The following is a 27790-nucleotide window of genomic DNA, read 5'->3' as shown; positions in this document are numbered from 1 at the left end:
AGGCTAAAACGTCCCAGTTGACACTTTCTGAATATCTGCATTCAAGGAATACATTTCATTTGGACTTGTGGAAAGTCAGATTACCATTTTTCTACTATAAGTGTCTATTGATAGATTCTGTGAAGACATAAAACGAATTGAAATATGAAAATGATACATTTCGATCGTGGAGAATTCCTGTGATAGATAACAGTACTATGACGTCATAATCAATCATCATAAGTACCTGAACATATCACTGTCATTCTAAACTCTAAAGTACTGTCGTGCAAAACGATGTGTTGTTTCTGTATTACGAAATCTTTAAACGTGAATAATTGAAAACTACCATTTAATGGTAGCATAGTAAAAATATGAAGAAATATATTTATGTTACTTTTTAATTTCCTCGGACGTGAATACATCTCCATAAAAACAAATATTGAACTAATACATGTAAAAACTTACAAGGAGATTCTCTCATGATAACTGTACAAAAAAACAGTAATATACACGTATCTCTCTTAACTGCTTGCAATGAAGTGTGTATTAGGAAGGCAGCTAGTCATCACCACCCACCGCCAACTCTTGGGCTACTCTTTTACCAACGAATAGTTGGATTGACCGTCACATTATAACGCCCCCACGGCTGAAAGGGTGAGCATGTTTGGTGGGATGGGGATTCGAACCCGTGAGTCGAGCTCCCTAACCACCTGGCCATGCCGGACCTATCTTAGAATATGAAAAAAGTGCCATTTAGTGGTCAATACAATACAATATATGAATTTCTACTTTATTTAGTGCACTGTATACCACTGCAGGGAATCGAACCCCGGAGTTTAGCATTGTAATTCCGTAAACTTACAGCTGGTCTTCTGGAGGACAATCTCATAATATAGAAATCTCTGAAGTTTCATCAGATTTTGGTTTTCTTTTGAACCAAAATAATTCATTAGCTTTAACGAAAACAGTTTGTCTGCTTGGTTTATTTTTAGTGGAAAAACGCGCTTCACACACTGGAAATGTGAGTGCGTTATATGAATGACGGTCAAATCTGACTATTCGGTCAGACAATAGCAACCTAAATGTTATTAGATGGTATTGTTGACTACTTCTTCCTTCCCTCTACTCTGTCAGTTCAAAATTAGTGACGGCTATGCCTAAAAAGCCCCTGTGTATCTTTGCGCGAAGTTTTAAAATAAATAATCACACCAATTAAAATCTAATTAGGCTAAACTGGGCTTAAAACGTCATTCCAGCCATGTGGAAATGTGAAAAGTAGATCAAGAAATAAAAGAAACTATTTCTGATTTTTAAATTTCGCACTCATTGGACAAAACAATGGCAATTGCGTTTCATATAAAAGAATTAGCGCAAACTTAGGTGTATTGTCTGTTGCCCCCCAGTGGCACAGCGGTATGTCTGCGGACTTACAACGCTAGAAACTGGGTTTCGATACCCGTGGTGTGCAGACCACAGATAGCCCTTTGTGTAGCTTTGTGCTTAACTTCAAACAAAGTATTGCCTGTTATAAATACATATTAGGGTAAAATTGAGAGATTTTCTAACATTTGCATATTATATCGCGCTCCACAATTCCGTTTCAGAGTTGTATGTATTAAACAATAGGAAACTGATAACAATTTCATTAAGCACGTCTTTTCTGACATTTTAAGTATTTATGAATTGAGAATATATTCTAATTTTTCGAAAAATGAACACAAAAAAATAATTGAAAGTCAGAAAGATATGGATGCAAAACGTGGAGATTTGTTTGTAAGTTTATTGTTAATACAGTAGATTTTATCACCCTACCGTGAGAAATGGGCAGTATAAGATTTAAAGTACTACAAATGGCATTGTTTTATTATGATACTTAAACTATGGTTAAGCTTTACTAGATTTTACAAGATAAAATGTAAGATAAAGCTTTATTTTTAAGCTTTAATTTTTTTCTGTGATGTAATTGTTAATGGTTAAATCCATACTGTCCTGTTTATTCAATTCACTCTTAGCACTCGCGTGATGTAGTAGACGGTTCATTATAATACGATGTTTAATATGAAAATAATATTTAAAAAGGTTTGATTTTCTTTCTTACCATTCGAGAGGGGCAGTGGCTTTGGACCCACTAACATATCTATGTTTCGTATTATACAATTATTAAAATATGAATAAAAAAATTCCTTTACGCACAGCTCAAATTTGATATATATATAGCTTAAAAACAAGATTCTGTGTCCGTTAGCTCCATAAGTTTAGAAACAAATAGTGTAAATGAAGAAGAATAAACATATTGTAACATTATTGATATAATGTATCATTCAGGAACCAAATCTTGTTTCGTTCCTGTCGTAGCAAATAAAATGTTATGATTTCATCTGTTAGGAAAATATTATTCAATAGATATTAAGAGTCTTGTAAAAACATTTTAAAATGAAACACACTTGATGATCAATTTTAAAATGGAAATAAATAATGTTGTGCTATTAATTCTTACCTTAAAATTCTGATATGTAAATTATTTAAATATAATTGATAATGATTACAAATCACTTGCTTAATCTGGTTCTCACCGTAAGATTCAATGTTCATGAAAACTGATGATATATGTATCCCCTATACTACTGCTACGTCTGTTGATTTAATCGAGCCTGATTAGTTCTGCTATTGGACGAATAGCTTAATCTGCATTCGATATGGCAGATGTAGTGCGGTTTGCTGTTATAACATATTCTCCTTTGACTTCACTTATTGATTCTTCGATGACATTGAAATGTCTTGTCTTTTCGTAATTTCAAAATGTGCTAATTGTATATAAAGCAACGATTTGCTTACACATCAAGCTTACTATATATATATACACACATATATATATATGTTTCGAAAAAGGACGCATCGAACAGCAAAGAAAACTATGGTTAACTTTTAAGAGATGATTAAAACTTAGTTTGGTTTGAGCTAGCTCTCATAGGTGGCGCAACAAACAAGTAGGCGGAGTACTTTAGCTGCAAAATTAATTTAAATAAAAAAATAGAACAATGTTTCAGAAAGCCAGAAAATGAATTGTTAAAATCAACCTTTTTGTATCAAATAAAACAAAGCCCGTAACTGAATATATTTCTGTCAAAGAAAACGAACTATAACATGAAATATGTTGTCTTTAGGCAATGCATACGTACAAGATAAATAGCACGCTTACGTTGCCTAAACGTAAACATTTGTTTGACAGTAATATTATTCTAAAGAGTTGGTTTTAAGCAATGTTAAGTATAAAATGAGAAACAACGTATATTCTCACAACAAGTAGCTCTGACTGAAAGTAGAAATAACTGTAAAGAATAATAAATCAGCATTTGATGCAACAAACTAATAAATACCAGTTTGCACTTTCAAGAATTCTGTATAAGTAAAGTGTTTAGTTTGATTCATGACTCTCTTAAAATGGGAGCTTTAAGTACACCTTTTTTGCTTTAAAATACATAAATTTTCTCTGAATTCAAAAGTTTCATTTTTTTTTTTAGTATTGCCCTGGTAAAACATGTAAAAGACCGACCGTAGTGTAAACTATCATTACGTATGTATATAATCACTTTAACAATAATTGTATATAGTTGATAGACTATTGATACCGATGTCTATAACTAACACACTTCTGTTATTGTTTGGAACTTGTCCAGTACACCCCACGTGAATGACATAATTGGCTGGTTAACTAACTTATATCATTTGTTCATAGTTTTATCCTACATTATTCAAAGTTGAAATTTACTCAGTAGTTAAAATTCCCTACAGTTCTCAGCCGAATAAGCACGCATTAAAGTATTTGACGAATATTCCTATTATATTATCATCAAATAACAACACGTTGAAAAACCTTACTTTAATATGTCAAAGACTCTCGCCATACTTGTATATATTTTTATATGAACTCGAAGCTGCATAAGATAAATTAATTAATGGAAATCATAGACTTAAAGAACATCACAAATAATGACTATAAATATTCAGTTTAGCGGATATTTAAAAAACATGCTCGTGAAAATATGAATATGATGTTTAAACATAATATCGTGTCTCAAATGTTGCTTTAATATAATTATATCTTTTTTCTTTTTTTTTTACGTTAACCCTTAAAATTGTCACTGTCTAGAGATCTGACTATTAATGATTATATCGTTAGTTATTTACACCAATAGTTCTATTTACACAGACGTGAGCGTCGTTGGCTATGGCATTAGCCTGTCAGCTACATCGCACTTATTCTACTATTGTAGGCTAAACTACCGGCCTTTTAGCTTAATCACTATAATTGGTGGCTGCACTATCAATTCGCTATCCTGATGGAGTTACACAGGTTTAGCAGTGACTTGCTACGTCATCAACTCGTCAGCCTATGACCTATTCGATCATCTATTTCTACGCTAGGGAGTAGTTGCTGGTCAGGGAGATACAGCTACTTCAGAAAACGCTAGGAGGGGCAGTGCTGAACGCACGTGCTGCACAGAGAACAGTTCACTTCCTTCTTTGGTCTCGGTCTAACTGCTTTCAGCACTTGAACTTTATACATATTATCCACAAGTCTGACTCACAATGAGCATCGAAAAGCAGGTGCCTAAATTGGCCTTTATGGTCCTTTTGGTCATTGTGCCAAAGATAAGAGCACGCGGTTCGTGCCTTGAGGCTAAGCTTTGTTGTCCAGGCAGGGATAGCTCTTGTGTTGTCCAGAAAGCCCCCCTCAATTCTATCATTGAAGATCTCACTGATCGGCCTTGTTACTGTGACCATGCATGTCTGAAGGTTGGGGACTGTTGCTATGACTTCAAAGAGGCGTGTAGAGGTGAGTGTGAACGCGAAGATGTCACAATGGAAAATGGGTTTGTTCCTTTATTTTTGTTTTCTAGTTAATTGAATGTTTAATTGGGAACGGTACAAACAAGAAGATAAACCAATTTCCATACACTTGTAGACATTTTCTATGAGTTAACTTGCCTTTATTAATCACGGTTCATTAGACACCTTATGTTTTAAAATAAGTAAAAAAATACGTAAATTGAGCATACAAATAATTATGTATTGTATGTAGTGGAAACTTTACTTGTTAAAACCATGAAAATTTGTCTTTTTGATATTCTGACAATGAATACACTCATACAACTGCTATGTTTTTTTCGGACCTTCATTTATGTATATATATATATAGAGAGAGAGAGAGACACACAGCAAACTTCAGCTCGATTTGCCACTATTTTTGCATTCTACTTTCAATCTTTAATGACGATCTACCTAAGCAGGATCAGATATGAGACAGCTATTGTCACGCGTTCGTTTGTTTTTTATCAGGTTCAAGTGGGGGTAAAATTTCAGTTTCGTTCCTTAACCATCACTGCCTACAAATTCCTTTGAAAATGTATTGAACAACGTGTCTGGTTGAAATATGTTGCTTAAAGTTTTTCTGTGTTTTCTTTAGTAAAAGTTAATTTGTTGTTTACAATGCAGTGCAGTATTTCGTTTGTATAATTGAATATTCTTGTGCAGTTTAAGAGAACGGATTTGAAAATATCTAGAATTAGTTAATACACGAGAACCTTCGTAACAAAAAGACTTTACAATAAACCATGCTACATTCCCTGTCAGCTTAATAACAAACAACGTACGGTTAATGACTGGCTTTACGAATTAGCAGTAAAAGAGGGAAGAGCGGTAAATACATAGATTGTTATTTTCTATTTGAATTTTCTGTGAAGTCTAACAGTCAGGACTGTCGTGTGTTGTAAGTATTTATGCTATCATAAAACGGCATCCCAGACTCATTCCACGAGAGGAACTTGACCCGCAAGGCTTTCACTGAAGTTATTGAAGGGAGAAGGGGGACTCTGGGTCTGACCTTCATCTCTACCGTTATTCAGAAAAACCGACCCTCGCGAGGGGTAATCAGTAGTACGACACAGGCTCTGTACAATTTACAGCATACAAATACACTAGTCGTTTTGGTGTGTTAGTTGTGTTTGGAGGCTTGGCCTGTAACAGTAAATGTCGCAACTATAACTTTTTTGTCAAGATGGATCATTCGTGTACAAACATAAACATACCAACTTTAAACACTCGAGTAAGCTTTTGAACCACATCTGATGAACAACAATGAAACGGTTTATTGTTAATATACATGATATTGTATATTATATTTGTCTTGGTATTAATGAATAATGCGTAATACGCTGTTCGATAATCGTGTAATCCGAGACACTGTCCATATTTAAATACAAGCAACACAGAGCTGTTTCAGTTTTTTAAGCCATTTTAAGAATGAGATAAAAGAGACATGCTTTTATCAGAAAAGGTACAACTTGCACTTTTTCTTGCCTCGTAAACATTAGAGTAAACATAGCACCTTTTTATAACGAAGATTTACTATTCTTTAATAAAAAGTTTCATTAACTTTTATTTCATGCCTCCCAAATGTACGTGGTAAAAAGTGCAATGACTTTTTTGATAACCGTCTAGTTCTAGAGGAGCTGTTTCGGTTTACTTACATGAGTAAGCATTACTGTCTAATTCCAGAGAAGCTGTTTCTGTTTACTTACACGAGTAAGTATTACTGTCTAATTCCAGAGTTCTTTCTGTTTACTTACACGAGTAAGTATTACTGTCTAGTTATAGAGAAGCTGTTTCTGTTTACTTACACATGTAAGTATTACTGTCTAGTTCCAGAGGCGTTGTTTCTCTTTACTTACACGAGTAAGTAATACTGTCTAGTTAAAGAGAAGCTGTTTCTGTTTACTTACTCAACTTAGTATTACTGTTTTGTTCTAGAGGAGTTGTTTTTGTTTACTTACATGAGTAAATATTCAATCTATTCTGAATACACAGTCTCTAAACTTCAACAGCAGAGAGCAAGGAACTGCGTCTACATAATATATCATTTACTTGGCTGTGTTTTATCTGCAAAGCCCGGGTCCTCCTTGGACGCTGTGTACGTCAACGCCTTAATCCTCCCTTCACTCGACGCCCGAAAGCTTGGCATTTCACTGACTAAGAAATGAGAAAGAATTATTCAGAACGTTCTCCAGAACATTTTATCAGAAGTATGTGTCAATCCTCAATAGTTTGTATGATTAGGGGATATTCGTTTTGTTTTGTTTTCAAAATTGACTCTTAAATACGTTGCTTCGCTCAGACGACAACTCTGGCCACTATGAATACGAGAGTATTCATGTTTCACAGTGTGAAACTAGTGGAATGCGTAGTGAGTGAAATTTCTTCATATGAACTCGAGAGTATTCATGTTTCACAAACTAACTAGCGAAATACTTCGTCCGTGAAACTAATTCTTGTTCCATAGTCTGTAACTAACGAAATACGCCGTCAGTGAAACTGATTTATATGAACTCGAGTGGCTTCATGTTCCACAAACTGAAATTAGCAAAATACATCGTTAGTGAAATTGTTTCATGAACTATATTCAGAAATAAATGGTACTTCTAAAATGTACCGTAATTTCAGTTTTTTGTCCGTTTGGTTAACGAAAGAGCAAATGAGTTATAAAATTTAAGTCTTGCTTCTTTGATTTTAATAGTAATTTTTAATATTTCCATGCAAAATATTTCAATGGCTTTTGTGGAAAAGAGCACCATTTAAATTGCATGACGTGTTTCAAGTGAATTTGTGATATGATGTTTTATCTCTTGGTGGAATGTTTTAGTCAGTTTTGTGTAGATAGTCTGCTGTAGATGTGGTGTGTTCCAACTATTATCATTAACAAAGCACTGGATATGGCAGATGTAATATGGATGCTATGTTAATACATATTCTTCTTTGCTTTAACTCATAAGTTCTTGGAATTACTAACGTAGTTTCATACGTTGACGTTATGGTTGTTTGACTGGCTTCGGGGGGGGGGGGATAAACTTACTGGTTTGCCAGTTCTTCTAAATGATAATAAACCTAATTCAAATTGAAATAATAATAAAATATATAATCGATATTAAAAATATATAAATTCCTCTTTGGAAATGACATAAATTAAATTAATAATAATTATAATTCACTTACTTAATCTAATTCACGCTATAACAGTTGCTTATGAATTTTTTGATATAAATAGTGCCTGGACCAATACTATATCTTTCTAGTCGTATTCTAGCCGGCATGATGAATTCTGGTATTATGCGAAAGGCCTCATCGACACTAGATATGGGAGATGCATTTTTTCACATTCCTTAAACTAAAATATTGTGTCCCTCAAATTAAAGCGTGTGTAATTATCTTTGTTGTTCTTGTTTCTTAGAGTAAGGCTACACAATGGGCTATGTGCAGTGTGTCCACCTCGAAGACTCGAATCCCGGATTTGAGCGTGTAAGTCCGTAAACTTTCTGCTGACCCACCAGAAATAAATTATGTTTAAAACTGGTTATACGTTAAAATTTCTTTCAGAGTAACACTGCTGTCGTATGTGCTCCCTTTGTGTATATTTTAAAACATGAGTAATTGAGCAGATACATTTTCTGCTCAACATCTGGATAGAATTATTAAATAAAGAGCAATGTGTTAGCTTACAACTGTTACGTGATTTTCTGGTGGTTTCAGAAATTTCTTCATGCCAGTGTTTGCTTTCAAAATCCTCGTTATCTTGGAAACAGTGGGCGCCGTAGTTCTTGCGGATGAAATGAGTTAGCCATAAACTATTAACGTGTAAGATGGATCTATATCCGGAAAGCAGTACTTGGAAACTGCATTTTTATTACTTTTTAACAAAATAGAAGTGAACACACTCACTTAATTACTTATAACCAACCACATGCTCAGAATTACCCGTCTTATTGAGTGGTATTCACAAGAACTTTGATGTTTTGTTCTTTGATTACCAGTACTTTTCTACAGCTTATTGCAGCTTAACGTGGACCTACTGATATGAAAGTCTAAAAGTAAGCTACCAATCTGAATAGAATCTTGTATTACTCTCTTGCTGGTTGTGCGAGTCTACATGCAATTCCTCAAAAAAAAAGACAGACTTCATCATCCACCGTTAGACAAGTCCCTCGGTAAATGTGATATATATACTTCATGTATTTGATTCAAAATTCCTTGGACCAGTTTATTGACCACACACCGAGAAGTTATCGATTGGACACACACATATATATATGTATTATATACGATGAAACATTTCCTGAGTCATTTATGTAAATAAAACATTTTGACTTTTGTCATTTAGTCTTAACAATCGAACTTACCCATTGCTGGTTGAAGGGTAGAGAGTGATTTATTTGTTAATTTTTCTTTCCTTCACCGAAACGTATGATTTCATCGAAAGAATAAAGAATCTGTTAATAATGTAGTAAAGAGTGATGCCGACATACTGACATCTATACAAGCAAGTCAATGAAATATAGGTTTGCTTCCTGATCGCTATATAAGATAAATCGAAGCTCGGGCTAGTAAATAGATAGAGTACAGATGTACAAAGCACTTTATTCTCAGTCTGTTCCTTGCAGTGTGACATAGACACTTTACTACAACCAAAAACAGATGTACAAAACGCTTTATTATCAGTGTGCTCCTTGCAGTGTGACATAGACACTTTACTACAGCCAACTACAGATGTACAAAACGCTTTATTATCAGTGTGCTCCTTTCAGAGTGACATAGACACTTCACTACAGCCAACTACAGATGTACAAAACGCTTTATTATCAGTGTGCTCCTTGCAGTGTGACATAGACACTTTTTACTACAACAAAAAACAGATGTACAAAACGCTTTATTCTCAGTCTGTTCCTTTCAGTGTGGCATAGACACTTTACTACAGCCAACTACAGATGTACAAAAGGCTTTATTATCAGTGTGCTCCTTGCAGTGTGACACAGACACTTTACTACAACAACTACAGATGTACAAAACGCTTTATTCTGAGTCTGTTCCTTTCAGTGTGACATAGACACTTTACTACAACAAAAAACAGATGTACAGAACGGTTTATTCTCAGTCTGTTCCTTTCAGTGTGACATAGACACTATTACCGAAGAACAGGTTTATACAATACATATTTTCAAGTCGATTTATTTCTGTTTATACCAATCAATTTAACTAGAAATGTAAAATGGTATTATACAACCTAAACTTGTCTCAGCTTGGTCAACTTACTACAAAATAATTAAAGGATAACTGGAATTTATACAGTTTTACTTATTAAAACGTCTGATCACTTTTATAAAATAGTTCCAGTCATCTCTTTTAGTTAACTTTTACTTACGTTTTGCATCTGATGATTCGACATGTACTTTGAACTGCAAACGATTGGTCATGTAGTCTATACTGGTACATGAACAGAACATTTGGTGGAGCTCATGTCACTTCAGTATGTTGTATGGTCACAACAAAAAGCAAGGGCAATGTGATCCGTTGTTGCGTGCGTAAAATCAGAATGTCGGCAAGGATTTGAGGTATCCTAGGTCACTCCTCTGAAAGGATTGTTTCCAAGGCATCTTTCATCCTGGAGAGACTTGACAAGAAGAGACGCGCTTGTCAAGAACATCCTTGAAGGGATTGAAGTCCAGTTAGGGTATTGGTCATTCCATTAGGGCAACCCCTTCTTTTTCAAGGAATTTATTGACCAATTTAGCATGATGAGAGTGTTATCGCCTATTATAATGAAGTTAAGGTCGATTGCACGAAAGGTTGTAAGATGTTAACATGTTAATGTGTGGTATGAATGGTATATTTCAACGGATGCAGAGGAGAGTAAGTTTACCAACATGGGGTTGAGTCTAGTTCAGTTTCTCTGAAACATTGCCTGTTGTCTGGCAGCAGGATAAAACGCGACTCGTCTGTAATATATGTATATGTTACCCCATAGTTTGTTGGTTCACTGGACATGTTATTGGTACCATTGCAGGCTAACTTTTTTCTGCTTTGCTATGAGTGGAATTCACATCATTACTTAAGCAGATCTATTTTTAACGGTTTGTGTACTGCACGTTAATCAGTTGTATTTGCGAACAGCTCATTTAGTCGCATAGCACATAGTTATTGTTTGTTTGTGTTCAGGATGATGTTCAGCTTTGTCCAGATGTCTGAGCAACAGTGTCTTGATGGGAAGCATTTATCATAACGGCACTTTAAGAGTCTTGTAGCCATTTTGCAGCAATCTGCCGCGATTGGCCGATTTCCATTCGTCTTTCTGGAGGTTTAGCCCTGGCTCATAGCAATTAGGAGCGCTTTAACTTTTACGAGTCACTTCGAAGTAATAACTAAGAAAACATTGTGAGAGATATCTACAAACGTATAACATAGACTGAATGCCCGAAAGACATATAGGATTCCGGTATAGCCATCCCCTATTTTAAACTACTGATTGAAAGGTAGCCAGACATAGGACCCACTGCAACAAAAGCTTTGTCTGGCTTTCTTACGTTATTGCAGTTGGTAGGATGCAAAACAGGAAAATTAAACGATAAATAACAAAATCAAATCAATAACTAGTATGCTGAGATGAATCCAGTTGAGTTATTTATTGTATATGCGGCTTACTGAACATAAGCGTTTTTTGCAGAAACTTTACACACTTGGATGAACTTTGCAAAAGTAATCAAACTGAGGTTTTTATTTAAAGACATTATTCTAAAACATTCAAGGAATTTTTTTTTTTAACTTGGGAAAACGAAGTTCATTTTGTTGACGAATTAGCAGGAACGAAACAGGTATGATATTTTGCAAATTTATTTCGGAAATTACAGCTTTTGCAGGCTTTGCAATAAAGGAAAACTAGACTTTGGTAAATTCTTGTTTTGCTCAGCTTGGAACATAGAAAAGACTTGCCATTTCTGAGAAAGCAACAGTGATATATGCCCAGGTGCTGATGACAGTTGATATTCCAATTCGTGTTTAAGGTAAATTGTGTTATAGCGTTATGTATGCTCGTGGTAGTCAAACCGAATGTTGATGTAACTCCGTGTACCTAAAATGTTGTTCCACATATAATTTCCAAAATCGAATCAACCATGTCACCGAATATGCTCGCTCTTTCAGCCGTGGGAGCGTTATAATGTGGCGGTCAATCCCACTATTCGTTGATAAAAGAATAGTCCAAGTGTTGGCAGTGGATGGTGGTGACTAGCTGCTTTTCAGATAGCCCTCGTGTAGCTTTGCGCGAAATTCAAACCAAACCAAACCGACCTTCTCAATGCAATGTTTTTCACCGGCATGGGATTTGATGCGTCATTCGCTTAGTGTCAACATTCTTTTTGAAATGTTTTTCCTTGAATGTAATGTCAATCTACTTTTACATTGGTAATTAATATCATAAAGCGTGCAACACGCTCTACATAAGAAAATATTGAAAATAATTGTTCTAACTTCACATTACACTGCAGTTTGTGTGTTGCCCCCCCCCCCACATAAACATTTCAGTCAGTTCACTATCGATTTTAAACCAGAGTCGTGTAAAACAGAAATTCAGTTTCATTTTTTATTTGCCACAAGTCACTATCCAGTAAGCATTTTGTTCGTTGCCAAAACTCATCAGCTAAATTGGTTGTTTAAATTATTTTTGTTCTATCTGTTTTCCACTTATTTGGAAATGAACATGCGAAATTTAATATTTGCATGCTTATAATGTATTGCATCATGTTTCCCAGTGGCCAGGTCATGCATGTATGTATCTTACAGACGTTTCTCAAAGTTCTAGAAGGAAACTAATGATTTATTTTATTTGGTTTGAAGAATATATGTTAACTGGGAATCATAATCGCAACAAAACTATTGTATTTTATCAAAATGGTAGTTGGAAAGAGTTTACAAATAGTTTCTATAATCGCTATGTGTAAAAAACTTTCTGAAAATTGTGTTAAAAAACAACAAGAGTCAGGTGTTTGTATCCTAATGGCTAAAAGTTAACGACAATAAGTTGAAAATATTGAACTACTAAACGAGCAGCCTGTTAATGAAGGCCTAAACAGTAGGCAGTTAAACTTATTATTATCATTGAAGTTATTTGTATATTTTGATAAGCACTTAATTGAAAATAATTAACCAGAAAACTTATGTTCTCCATTATATATATATATATATATATATATTTGGAAATATTCTGTAAGTTTTATCTAAATCTTCAGAGCTTCTTATAAAGTTACTATTTCACTTATATATAAAATCACTTACAACCTCGCTGAAGTGACTCTTCTTATTTACTTGTGGATATGTGTTTTTTGCTTGAAATGAGTTCACATAATGATTGTTATATATAGAAGTATATATGATTTACACCTAATCACAAAACAAAGAAAACAAAAAGTAATTTAGAATAAAAAGTTAAGCCGATTGTCACGAAAAAATCTTATATTATGTAAATAATATTATTTCAGAAAGGAGTTCCAAGGTATATATACATTCGAACATTTTAGTTTAAAAAATACCCGTTAACACATGTACTTGCAACTTATGCCAGTACCAGTGTCCTGAGTTAAAGTCTGACGATTATCTATTGGTTTTGACACAGTGGTCAATTGTGAAGTGTCCGACTGGGGCCCATGGTCTAAATGTGACGCCGATTGTGGACCAGGAATGATGACTAGACAACGTTTTGTTTTGAAGAGTCCTCAGAACGGAGGAGAGCAGTGTCCAGAACTTTCTCAAAAACGGGGCTGTGCTGGGACCAAATGTGAAGACGCCAACCGCAGTCAGAAGGCTCTTAAGGGTAAGTTGAATACAATCAAGTTAAAGGAAGCTGCCATGATGACAAGGTCCTTAAATTGCTTATATATATATATATCAAATGCGAAGAAAGATTATGTGACGATAAAATCCTCAAAGGTAAGTTGAACACATAAAAATGAAGTAACTTAAGATTTAACGGATACATAAAACGTGAAAAACGCTACCCTAAAACAAGGTTTTAAAACGTGAATTTATAACATCAAACATAAAAGAAGCTATATTTGACAGCAAGGGGCTTCAAAAATAATTTTCATGCATCAAACGCGGAGCACCAAGGTACAATAATAGCGAGGCCCTTAAACACAGGTTTAGCGTATTAAAAGTATGGATTTATCTTAAAGGATTTATCTTAAAGATAAGTTCAAAAATATAAAGAGGAAGAGAATATTGATTTAACAAGTCTTGGAAGTGAGAGTTTAATATACCACACGTGAAGTTTATACAGTCTAAAATACTCTGATGCAATAATTTCTTTTCAGTTGAGAATTCATCTCCAGTTCTTTTAATAGTCAGAGAAAATCTATAAATTATTATTTTTCTTTAGAATTTGCGAAATTACAATTGTTTTTCCAGCAGATAAAGCAGTGACATCAATGACTAATCACCATGACTGTATTAATGAGGCATGATTACCAACTAGATGCAAAGTGGTCAGCAGCAATCTAAGTTTGAGTTTTTAGCAGACACTGGTCCTCTGAGATAAGCACAATTTTATCTGGTTGTTCATGCTATCTCTCACTGAATGAAGTTTTTTCTTTCTAATTTTAGTTCAGAATTGTATTTTAAGGAATGGACCTACTACAGAAGTTATAAGTAGGTATGGCCTACTACACAGCAAAATTCTAGAAACAGTAGACTGTATAAGGAGTATAATTTAGGAGTGGTTTTTCCACCCAGTTAAACAGAGACACCTTGATTTTCTTCAGCGATATATACAAAACATGAAATACCATGTTTTCATCACAGAAACTAAGCTGCACTTGTGCAATATGCAAGGAAACTAAGGACTTTAGTACATTTATTCCCAACTTTGTTGATTATCTTGATAAAAGTGTAATAACACATCATCACATAGTCACAGATGATGCACATCCAATAAAATAACTACCACAGGAGCTACTTCAAGCATCAGGGAATTTTCCATCACTCTAATAGAGCTGATGTTGAAGAACAGAGTGACACAACTTTTAGACTTGAGTGCCTCTAGTTAGGATAACAAAAAAGAAAGGGTAAGGGACACTGAGGTCCTTCTGACTGCAGAAGGGTTAATGTTGCAGTGCCCATAAATACATTATATTACCAAATATACATGAATATGTAGATGCACATTAATTTGTGCATTAACCAATGAGTAAATCAATCATATGTCAAAAGACAAGCCAGTAAAGGAAGTTCAGTTCAAATGAGGAGACTGGGTTTTGTTATGTGCCTGCAGCACTATTTCCTCCCTTGACAGCTCAGTTCTTTGAACTACAAGCTTCAGCATTCATGTGACTTCCAAGAAAAGCAATAAGCACATGAATAAATTGAAGTGATATATTATGGACAAATACCCGAGAAACTGAACTAAGTTAAAGTGACTTAAATTTTGATGAAAATTCTGTCTTTGATAACCTCAACTTGAGTAATGAGGAGGAAAACTGGTAGTATGTAGTTATGATAAGCCATATCAAGATTCAGCATAAGAGCTGTTCACATTTTAAGAAAGTCAGCCATGATGCTGACATTGACCTCTAAATTGGTATGGCTGAAAATAGCATATTTATCAGCTGTTAGAATAGACTCGAGAACATAGATTTCAGCCTTTAATTTGGCAGTTTGACTCGAAGAATAGAGGGGCATAGCATTCATTGTGTTTGGAGCTACAGAATGGTGTTATATGGCGATTCTGCAGGAGATGTATCCTAGGATCCACTGGTTGGTGATAGAATTTTATAGAAATAGCTGTGAAATTTTAAAACCAAAAGGAGTTTGTATTCTTTATTTTCTAAACTATACATAATGAATGAATATTTTAATCACAATATATTGTAAGACCAACCCGCTCTTTTCAACTAATAAAGCTAGTTATATTAGATACAACACATAGAAAAGTAACTCTAGAATGGTTAATGACGATAACCGGAAGGTCTAATACACCTGAAAGCCAAAAGACTTTGCAATTCTTGTTATCTGAGCACTCATGTGAAACTCTTATGAGAACAATATTAGTTGTTTACTTGTGAAGCAACCTAAGAACTCTTTTTCGTATCTATATTTTATTTTTAAATCGTGTTTACGTGCAAGAGCATGTCTTCATGTATGAATGGCATACAGATAAAGGAGTGTGTTCTAAGTGACATAACAATAATCTAGACGTCCTGATTGCACATTGCATGTGTTTATCTTATCGCGTTTATCATAGCTTGCTGTCTATATAATAACTGCATTCTTATTACTCCCTCCTGTAGTTAGTATTAGTTGGTTTGTGTGGCGATGTATGCAGTATGGTGAACAAGATGAGAAGTAATCTTAGTTGAGTGAATCAAAATGGAATTACTAATTCTATATTGGTAAGTTGCGTTTCTTGACACATGAAAGGTGATACAATAGAATATCTTGCAGCTAATGGTGTAGGTAGCTACCAAGGACATGAATGTCAACATACCGGTTGTTATAGTGTGTATATATATCTTATTGTATAGGATGTGTGCATGCACTAGTACTGAAGGGATGGTATAAATTCAAAGAGGCTTCTATATCATGTCCAGGATCTCTCCTAGAAATATACAGTTGTGACTAACTAGATTAAACCTTGGGGTAGTTAGCAGAAACCAATTTATACAGTATTTTTAACATTAACACTTGGTACAAAAGACAATGATTTTGTCACTTTGATCGTATAGCTCTTCGCACTTTTGCAGCTTTTTGACTTATTACTATCGATTATCCGAAGACATTGGCTCTGGAGTCACTAATCTTTGAGGGATAGGTGTGGTAATATAACTCACTGAGAGACACTGGTGTTTTAGAACTATACACATTAGATCAAGTGGTGTTTTAGAACTATACACATTAGATCAATTGGTGTGTTAGAACTATACACGTTAGATCAGTATAAGGATGAACTGCACCAATAATAACTGGTCTTAAGTTACTAATAAACTTTTAATTTTTAACTTGGTCGTATAAAATATATTTTAAGACTCTTCTGAGCTTGATTCCTGTGAGACAATTATTTCAGACGTGGACAAATGTTTCTTTTAATTTCCGAGTTGTAGCAAAATACTAACAAAGGAAAGTGTTTTCATTCTCTTCTTCTGGTCGGAAGAAATATCACTGTGAAATAGGATAACAAACCTACTGTTTCTTACCTTATTCCTTAAAGATATACATAGGTTTATGTCTATCTATATGTATTTATATTTATACTACAAAAATGAGAAAATTAAAAGTATGGTTTTTATTGCTGTTATGAAGATTTTGTTTCAATATTTTAATGTGTAACTTACAAAAGTGAAAGATTTTTATCTTCCTTCCATATAAAGTTTCAAAGTTTTAATGTATAACTTGAAAGAATGAAAGACGTGCGCTTTTCTGAGGTATGGGATTTCAAGTTTTTATTATGTAGAGTTTTACAAGCGCCTTATTCATATAAACTTGTGTATATTCCACGAATCAGCAGTTCTTTGTGGCAGTTTGAATTATTTGCTATAAGGTTTATTATGCGCGTGTTCTTATGTATTCCTTGTTAAAGGGTCTATTTTACACGTGGATTTATTTGTAGATTTGACCACAGACATGTATATTTTCATAGTTGGCTGATTTCTTTGTTGCTTCATTAAAAGCTAGTCTTGTTAAGTTTTTGACGCTTACTGATGTATGATGAGAGAGTTGTGGAAAACTGGTTTCCTGTTTGTTAATAGTACTTTCATGACGACGTACGTAATTTGGCGTTATAAAAATCCCCCTATGGTTTCTACTCTGCGTTTGTCATAAATGTTGACTGAAGCTTATGTTTAAACTTTTGTAGCCACAGGCACACTTGTTCACATACAATTATATGAGTATAACTAAATAAAAGTGTTGTTTATTTTATTTTTGCAATAACTATGTGTGTGTGAGTCTCTTTACTTCTGGGTCGAGCCAAACGTATTCAATGCTTTGCAAACAAATCTTTACGATCCTATTGTCTTTATGGTTTTATAATTTAGCTGTCGATTCCAGTTCTACCTTAAATTACTTGTATGTGAATTTGTAAGACTAGTTTGAGGTACGTGTCAGTTATCACGGCAGCCACTATGTAAGACAAATGAGGAGTTTTCCTGGAAGACGTTTTTCGGTTATTAGTGCAGCCAGTATACATGTGAAACCACGAATTTCCTATCAGGAATTTGTCGGTAATCACTCTGAGCAATGGGTCTATATCTGCCGGTTCTAATTAAAAGCAGTGTGCGTGCGTATCAGTGACTAAATATTTTCTGAATGATATTTGTAAGTTCTTACTGCAGAGTGTATGTACATGAATTGTTCCTGGTTAAATATTTGCTTGCACAGGAAGTAGAAGTATATATAGGAATGTTCATCTTTCCTTGAAGACATGGGTCAGTTATCATGATTTTCAGTATGCGTATGAATATATTAGTTTTCTGTGAGATATACTTATCGATTATTTTCCAATATTTTGGTTTTCTTGTACAATTTTATAGCGCCCACCAAGTGTGCTAAATGTTACATTCTAGTTACATCTCTAAATAGCGCCCACCATGTGTGCTAAATGTTACATTCTAGTTACATCTCTAAATAGCGCCCACCATGTGTGCCAAATGTTACATTCTAGTTACATCTTTAAGTCCCTTGGTTACTGAATAAAAGCTACTTACTCTTAGCCTATTCTAGTGACTTTTACAGTGTTTAAACATACTGTCAATTAATCTGGAATTTGCAATCAGTGATCATTTGTGATGTACTTGAAAAACATCACGTAACTCACATTCTTTAATGGAATCACTGCAGTTTTGCCTATGTTAGTACGTTCATTGCTCGTAAACCTATATATCCCAGGTTTGATTTCAGTCAGTCCTTCATTACCTTATTATGGATTTTTTTATTACGATTAATACTGATATGTTTTTTTTTTAAAAGGCAGCAACACCATGACGTGAGAAGTTGTCTTTATTTAAACTATTTACTTCACTTATTTTTTATAACATCAATAAATGATATCGACATACTTTTATCTAATTAAAAAATCATTTATACAAACACAAAGCTCTAAACTTTCTTTCTTACCAAATTTGATTCCTGTCAGTTGCTTTATTTTCGCGGTTATTATTTACAGAGAGTTACTTCAATGCTCTCAACATTTGTTTGATTTCCGGTTTAGAATATGTCAAAACACTTTCGTTTGGAAATCAATAGTTTGGGTCTTTAGAATAGAGGACTGTTTAACCAGATAATGCACTTACTTTCGTGGTAATATAGGTGGAGTGCGTTATATTAAAACGATTTGAATACGCAGATCAGCAAGTCACGTGACAAACAAGAACGATGTAAAGTCGCGGTGGAATAGTAAGTATCAAAACTTAATTTTCACATTACTTACGGAATTTATGTAACAACCTTTTTCGATGCGAAATATTCATACATTTAGATAATAAAGATGTGTTGTGATCGAGGATTTAAAACGGGGATATCTCTTGTACATAATGGTATTAAAAAACCAAGGAAGGTGGATCAACTTGGGGCACCAGTACTATCCAGAAAGAAACATGCAACAAGTCATATCCCAGCACGGTAAGCAAAGTGCAACATTTTGTAACAGGTTAGAATCTATGAACAACCTAAAGGTCAGTGGCAAAAGCCGTCCACGTACTCTGGACAACAGTACGTAACATAATTAAGAAGAACTACGCCTAAAAACGAGGCCAGTAGGATATGGGTTTACGAAAAAAAAAGGCTTCCAATCATTACCTTCTGTTCAACCATTACGTACCTCCAGCAGCTGGAGAACGAAACGGGCATGATATTCCATACGAAAACATATCGGTAAAATTACTGGACGCAGAGCATATTGAATTCTGTGTGATCAGACTGTTGAAACGGGCTCTGGAAAACCGTCATCCTCGTACACCAGATGGATCGATGGAAGCATATAGGGGGAAGTAGTGTACTTTGGACGTAACAGCCTTAAGATGGAACCTTTTGCAGTGAAAACTACACTGCAGAGTTATTGTCAAGGTACACAACCGTCAGATAGAGCATGACAGGACGTGGCGCAATAGACTGTAACGACGTGGTGAGTCTTCATAATTGTTTTAATATAAAGTACTGAATCCACTATGTTATTCATTTATTTATTTTGCTTAAGCTCACGTCAGATTTAGTTTTAAGTATGTAAATTTTAATCAAAATTGAAATGGTTTATGTTACATGTTAGTTTTCTCTCTTTTTTTCGAAGCTGAAGGATTTTGAAAAGCGCTAATTTCTGAAAATAGTGTTTAATTTCACTTTTGAAGCATTCGTTTTCACGGTAGCTCTTGAAGGAATTTCATTCTCATTTGTTTATTTTGTTTTTCTCTTGAGAAGTTGAAACAGCGCGTGATATTGTTTCATCGTACTGAGCATATGCACCATATTTTATTTTGCCCGATTCTTAAGTTTCTAGTAATTTTGCGGACACATTGAACCATACGTACTAGAAAGAGTTATTTCTTTGTTTATTGGAAGTGGGATATCGGACGAAATAAATAATTTGTGTTTATATTTTTCTCATATTTTTTTTCGTATACAGTGTGATAAATATCGTATTTTAATCCAATTCCTTGTGTATCTCTAAAGGAAGTGCGATAAATATAGTTAAGTTTAATGATCCGACTCTTGTTTATCTTCACTTTTTAACGACTAACCAATTTCTAATGTACCTCTGATGTTTACTGAAACATTGAACATGAAAAAAAAATGCATTTCACTCTCAATACAGAGAAAGATGAATATTTAAAGAATAATATTGTAACTTTTGTGTACTGATTATTCTGTGCCAAATGAGATATCCGGTTTATTTAGTTTCAGTGTTTCCATAGGACTGATTTTGACTTTTCAGATGACAGTGTCCCTCAACAAATTTTAGCTAACTTAACGACGGCCGATGAGTGATTGTTGTACATGAGTGAATCACGCAAGGGGAAATGATGAATAAGGGCGTTGACCGATTAAAATCCACCACAAACTTAACATCTGGCGCAAGAGGGAAGTGTTGTATGTGTATGTTTTGTTACATACAGTTTGATTTCATTTGAATTCAACTTATTTTTCTCCTTTTTCTCTGTAGTTGATCATTTGTTGTTCGAATACTGACTTGTAAAACGAACAATTACCGAATATTGACTTGTAAAACGAACAATTACCGAATATTGACTTGTAAAACGAACAATTACCGAATACTGACTTGTAAAACGAACAATTGTTGAAATATAAACAAGAATTCACCATTCTAGTCTTTTTGAGAAAAAAAGTAGATATTTGTATTTTGCTGGATCATTTCCTTAATATTAGTTCCTAGTCCTACTAACATATGAATTATAAGCATGCGCTATGTTTAACACATATATAACTATTTGGCTAGGCTTGGCTCGTGGTCTGCGTCTCGTTGCCGAAAAAGCGAGCTCTACATTTTAAAGTCGTTTGTGCGCTATAATAATGGCAGTCAAATCCCACAATTTGGTTTTTCTTTCTAGTCTATCAGATCTAAATGTGCAATGGTTATGACTAGATAGCGATTATGTAGCTTTGCATAATAATTAAAAAAAAAAGCCAGCAAATAAACATACAATTGGAACAGCCAACTTTCTCCAACAATATATTCCTATTGAGAGTTATCTGGCTGTTAGTTTCAAGAAAATTCAAAACACAAGTGTTGCCCCCTGGACAATATATATCAGATAAATAAAAATCAAAATTGAATAATTACACACGACCTAGAAACTCTTTAAAGAAACATAAGCTTTCTTAAAACAAATTTCCTTTCTTATGTTTTCAAACAAACGTAAATTCACATCATTTTACAGTTTCGGACAAATGATTTTATTGATATGAGATTTCTGTTACATATTATATATGTAAATTATTTATTTCATCTTATTTTTCAGGATGTTTACGTGTGTTAATTCTTATTTATACCGAACGATTATGCAGTTGAAAGAAGAAATTATTTTTGATCTACAAAAGTTTAAGAAATCGGAAAACGATGTGGCCTAGTAGTTAGCGTGCTGGGCTGCGGATTGGATTGTTTCACGTTCCATTCGTGATATACTGCCGAATTTTGCTCCGCACTTTTAGTTGTGTATTGGCTATAACTGTAATAATCAGTTCCGTTACTTGGTTAAGAGTAGTCGCATAAGTAGCTGTGACTGCTCCCTTCTTGCTCTCCCTCTAGTCAACAGTTTTGCTTAAAGGTGGCTGTTTCTGGACCTACAGCCAACATAGTTTGTGTATTTTGTATTTCTTCTAATGTAAAAGTTCATACCTTTTGCATTATATACTTTTATGAAAAACAAAAACGATATAACAATAATACTTATTAAAAATGAAAGAATCACAGATTCTGAAAAAGTTAGTTTTTGTCTCCACCTTTTTATTTATTTTAATTTCGGCGAACAAAAAACAGAGAACGCTATCCAGTGTAGCACAGCTTATGTTAATCGTGGTGTCGTATTAGTAGCGTTTCCTGAGTTCCACAGCTGGGCTATAGTAATGTATGTCTACGTTAACTCTATAAAAAAAAAAAAAAATGTATAAAGACGCAACAAAAACGAAAGAAGAACCTTTTCCTGTTCCCACGCGATGTAGGGGGTGGGGGTGGGGTGAGGGGGCACATCCTTGTAGAATTGTTAGAGATAATTTTATGGGGTGGACTACAATAAGTTTGAGTTCCTCTAATACCCACGTAGGTATGATTGAAAACTTCACCATGTGTCAGCGTTGTGTACATGGGTATAGTTCCGAATGAGGTGTTCATTTGTGGAAATTTACTGAATCTACTTTTAACAAAGAATTCATAGCCACTAAGAAAGACTTGAAAACAAAGTCAATCTTCCACCGAATATAGTGAAAATGGATGAAATATTATATGTTTCAAATGCGTAAAATAATGTGTTATATTTAAGCTAAAACTCTTGTAAGAACTATTTGCGCCTTGGACCCAGAGCAACCTAGTATTTAGAGTTCTCGGACTGTGAATGTGATGGTTCGTGGCCCAAGAGATGGTGGTAGGTGGTATTTATTAGCTTCTGGGTTTATCAGTTCAAAATTAGGGACGGCTGTGCGCAGACAGCCTTTTGTGTAGCTCTGCGCGAAAATTCTGAAGCAAACAATCTTAGCACCCTCATACGGAATTTTTAGTAAATGACTAACAGCTGACATATTTCTAGCGCGAACATCAATGTACTGACGATTATTGAAATATTTTCATCCGTATGCATCCCCGTCACACCAAACATGCTCGCCCTTTCAGCCTTGGGGGCATTATAATGTGACGGTCAATCCAACTATTCGTTGGTAAAAGAGTAGCTCAAGAGTTGGAGGTGGGTGGTGATGACTAGCTGCCTTTCCTCTAGTCTTACACTGCTAAATTAGGGACGGCTAGCGCAGATAGCCCTCGTGTAGCTTTGCGCGTAATTCAAAAACAATCATCCGTATGCATTTCTCAGCTAATTGGCGACAATGTATATACATATATAGCGAAGTGGGTCAAATTTCAACAGTTTCTTTACTGTATAGTTATACTTAGTGTACTTGAAAAGTCAGAAAAGTGATTTATATATATGGGTTGTTCTGATTTGAGCAAGATGTTGGTAATCAAAATGCTTTAAACATTTGCAAGCTTTAAGAGAAGATCCGTGCTGCCCAGGAACGAATGGTTAAGATGCATAATCTTGCGTTCCTGAAGTATCTCATACTTTGTCTCTAAAGCAGAACAAAGCGTCAATGTCAATTACCTGTGTGTAGGTTACAGCCTTTCCTCGTCAAGTAATAATCAGCATTATAACGTACGTTATACGGATTGTCTGGTTCTTATATCTTAGGGTAAATGACCCGTTATACATACTAAAAAAGGATTAACACGTGTGTAAACAGAGAGATCTCCATCATTCATGAACTGCGAATGCTTACGTATAAATGTTCCTAACGAAAAAACTCATACATCGCAACATGATAAATTACCAAAGCGTGACGCTGTCTTTTCGATGTTGTATTTATACAGAACAGCAACATTAGTAGTCCAAACACGTTCTGTAGTTAAATTATTTGAATCATCTTTTATCTTTTTGGCTATTTTTCTTTTTATTTATTTTTAATAATTTTAAATGTCTCTTGTGCAATGAGGTTCGAGTTTTTGAGCAACAGACGCACTTACTGTGAAAGTTATAACATGGTGACCATCTGAGATCGAAAACAGCGAAATTAAATTTTCGTACTAACATAAATAAAAATTGAGACATTGTAAGAAAGTTAAGATTTTCCATTGTTGACTGCTTTCTTCTCCCTCTTCAAGAATGTTTAGTGTAATTGTAGGGATAACATTGATTCACTTAAAAATACAAAGAACATCCATTCTCTGGTGATGAATAATACACTTTCCTGATTACTTTTTGTAATGGAGACAAGAGAGATGATAAAAATTGTCCCAGTAATTATAAGCTTATTAGTCTTACTTCAGTTGTAGGAAACGTTTTGGAAAAGCTGATAAAAGATGCTTTACAAAGTCATATTTCACAAAGTTTAGAATTTTATTGGATCGTAAACATGGTTTCACAAAGGAAAAAATTGTGTCTTACAAATCTTTTGATATTCTTTGAAAAGGTTACTGTTTATGTAGATGAAGGTAAGAGTGTATATATGGTGTATCTGTATTTTCAGAAAGCATTTGACAAGGTGCCACATAAAAGGCTTGTAAAACAATTATCACTGTAGGTGTGGACGATAAGTTATCAAATTGGGTAGAAGAGTGGCTGGATGGATGAAAGCAAAGAGTTGTAATAAATAAAGTTCAGTCAAACTGGATTAATGTTACAAGTGGGGGTACCTCAAGGCTCAGTCTTAGGACCTTTGATCTTTTTGATTTGGTGCCTGAGATGAAGGGTTGTCATACGAGGAGAGGTTAAGATTTCTGAAATTGTTTTATATTGAAAAAAGAAAAGTTAGAGGAGATTTGATTGAGGTGTTTAAGATTGTTAAGGAAATGGATAGGGTTGATGAATAATCTTTTTTCATACTTATTGGTGAGGATAATAGGACTAGAAGACAGAAATATAAATTTTAGTAGGGTAGGAGTCACCTTCAGTTAAGATAGTTTTATTTTTCCAACAGGGTTGTTGGCCTTTGGAACGGGTTGCCTTCAGATGTTGTGGAGGCAGTAAATTTAACTGAGTTTAAGGGAAGCTTGATAACTGTGTGAATAATAAATAAGGGCTGTGTTTAAGGTTGTTGTATTTTAAAATAATTTTAGTTTAGTTTAGAGGATGGGACAGCCTAGATGGACCAGTAAGTCCCTTGTTGTCCCTAAACATTCTGTTATATTAAGCCCACAGCTTTACCGTTCAGCCACCGAGAGGGGGGGGGCGTCTTTATTTTAGTTACATACGATACTATTCATAAATCTCATACTTGTTCTCTAATACTAAACAATAATTTAACATTTTAAACTAACAAAAACTTCGTCTTTTAAAATAAAAAGGACATCCTGAAAGCAAACAATGGAATTCTATTTATCCGACCAATAAATTAAATTTAGCAATTAATAAACTATGTTATTTTAGATTAACAACAACTTCATGTAGACATGTGTTTATTCAAAATTGAAATATTTTTTTATAGTAACAAGCGCTTCATTAAAAAAAATAGTAAGCATTTTATCGAGTGTAACTATACCCGTTTCGTTTGTGTAGTTTTAATCCTTTTGTTATATTGTATACCTTGAAAAACAAAGCCGAATTGTAGAAATGTGATACAATCATACATATTAAGTTTTCTGTTTTTTCTAAAGAAGGATAGTTAACTGATTGTTGAGCCCGTGAAAGTGATATGCTTGTATTTTTATCTAAAATATTATATAACGAAACGTTATAAATACGACACACATATATATAGGTCACTGTTACTTTAAAAGTTGTTCAAGTATGCCAGTGTCAAAGCCTATCCGGCTATATCGAGATAACTTTTCCTTCCTTTTTTTAGCCAAAATTAAGGTCACGCACAGAAGTAGATAAACAATCATATCATACTGTTACATTGGCTAATCTTTATCAAAGAGAAAAACTATTACGTTTTCTTTTTTCTTTATCCTATACTTGTGATAAAGTGTGTTTTAACAATTAAACTTCTATATTCCTCGAAGTACAGAAACAATTAATTCGTTGTTTGCACTCTGTACATGCCTATGCATTAGTCAAGCCGACATGTATGTAACTGGATATGAAAACGACGGTGCACAACTGCTTACATGACAGCTGTGAGAATACAATCTAATGATCATTGCAGTCACGGTAGAAGAAAAAGAATAAAAAAAAATGCCACATTAAAGGTTTCTGGAGTAGAGTCAAACAAAATACTTTTGTGTTTGCTTCACTATATTAACTTTATTCGTTTTTAATTTGTTTGTTTTTTAATTCTAACACTTATGAGTGTTAAGACTTCACAAATACACATACGATTTTTTTTTTACATTTTAACGCACAGAAGTTAAAAAAAAACAATGAAGGTAAAAACAGAACCAGTTGAGGAAGTAACAAAATAGACAAAAATACATTTCTAAACTAAAACAAACAATTGTGATCTGTGCAAACACAGGATCAGTTTAGAAAAACTTAAAAGAGACAAAAATGCCTTTCTAAATTTAAACAAACATTTAATGTTCGTACAAACAAAGGATAATTTTGGTAAGAAGTGGGTCAAAGAGACAAAAGTGTCTTTCTAAATTCATACAAAATTTAATGTTCGTACAAACAAAGGATCATTTTGATAAGAAGTGAGTGAAAGAGACATAAAGCACTTTTTTGATTTGAAACAAACATTTAATGTTCGTACAAACAAAGGATCATTTTTATAAGAAGTGATTGAAAGAGACATAAAGTACATTTTTGATTTGAAACAAGCATTTAATGTAGTTTTAGTGATGAGAGTTATGGTTGAAGCAAAACGGCTAAAATGTAAATGTATACTAAAAATGTAGGTCAGAACTTTCACTAATTTTAACTGTGAAAGTCTTTACTTTATTCCATTCACAGAGACAAAGGTAGAAAGTTCTCCTTGTATAAATTGTGTTATTATTCTTAGTTAATAACGAAAAAAATATACTCTAGCATCAGTAGGTGAAGTGGTTCTGAAAATACTAGCAAATGTTAATTTATTGTCACTCTTTCTATGGGTATAATGCGTATAATGTTCGATAAAATGTAGACTACTTTGAACAAGTCTGGCTTTAGATTTGTTTGTTTTTGCCACCCTAGGCTTGTTTGTTAGTTTTTGTTGTTGGTAGAGTAAAGCCACATTGAGCTATCTGCTGTGTCCACTACGGAGGAATCGAACCCCAGATTTTAGCGTTGTAAGTCAATAGATTGGCAAGATTTTTTAAAATACTTTCCCCGGCGGAACCCTTGTATCAATATCATTCGTAAACATTAACAACTTGTCATAATTTCTAACAAATGTTTACTTTACCCTACTGGCTAAAGCAGGGCCCGGTTCTCACTTCGTGTGTAATATAATAATGTTTAAAGCTCAATTTTATTGACATTACAATGTTTTCTTCTAAGAAATTGCACAGTTCTAATCTAGAAATTTTATTTTATTAATACTAAACAAGAGCCATTGACAGCGAATATCTGGAATATTTCTTCCTGGAATGGGTATCTTAATCAAATGTATATATTTTTATTACTTACATTTGCATATGTTGGTTTTCACGCAGTTTTGTAAGCCTTTTTCAACAAGATCACCATAGGAAAGCCTCGTGGAACTGGAAAATCTCAAGTGAAAATAAAATTTTCAGTTACATTCTAAAATATTACTAGCAGTCCCACAAATCTGACACATCATACAGTATAGCCGCAAATATGAAGTA

At 34.1% G+C, this 27790-nt stretch overlaps 1 protein-coding gene across 1 annotated transcript in view; it reads left to right on the top strand.

The window, feature by feature from the left end:
• The first annotated feature begins 4370 nt into the window (after positions 1-4370).
• Positions 4371-27790, top strand: part of LOC106467801 (somatomedin-B and thrombospondin type-1 domain-containing protein-like) — a 34542-nt gene continuing 11122 nt past the window's right edge. Inside the window, exons 1-2 of the mRNA XM_013928179.2 lie at positions 4371-4819; positions 13475-13672. Of these exons, the coding sequence (XP_013783633.1) occupies positions 4573-4819; positions 13475-13672 (445 nt within the window). The 5' untranslated portion in view covers positions 4371-4572. The remainder of the gene's footprint in view (positions 4820-13474; positions 13673-27790) is intronic.

The sequence above is a fragment of the Limulus polyphemus genome, unplaced genomic scaffold (assembly GCF_000517525.1).
Source record: "Limulus polyphemus unplaced genomic scaffold, Limulus_polyphemus-2.1.2 Scaffold2744, whole genome shotgun sequence".
NCBI lineage: Eukaryota > Metazoa > Arthropoda > Merostomata > Xiphosura > Limulidae > Limulus > Limulus polyphemus.
Note: the sequence above shows the minus strand (reverse complement) of the source record. Positions and strands in the feature narration are given on the sequence as shown.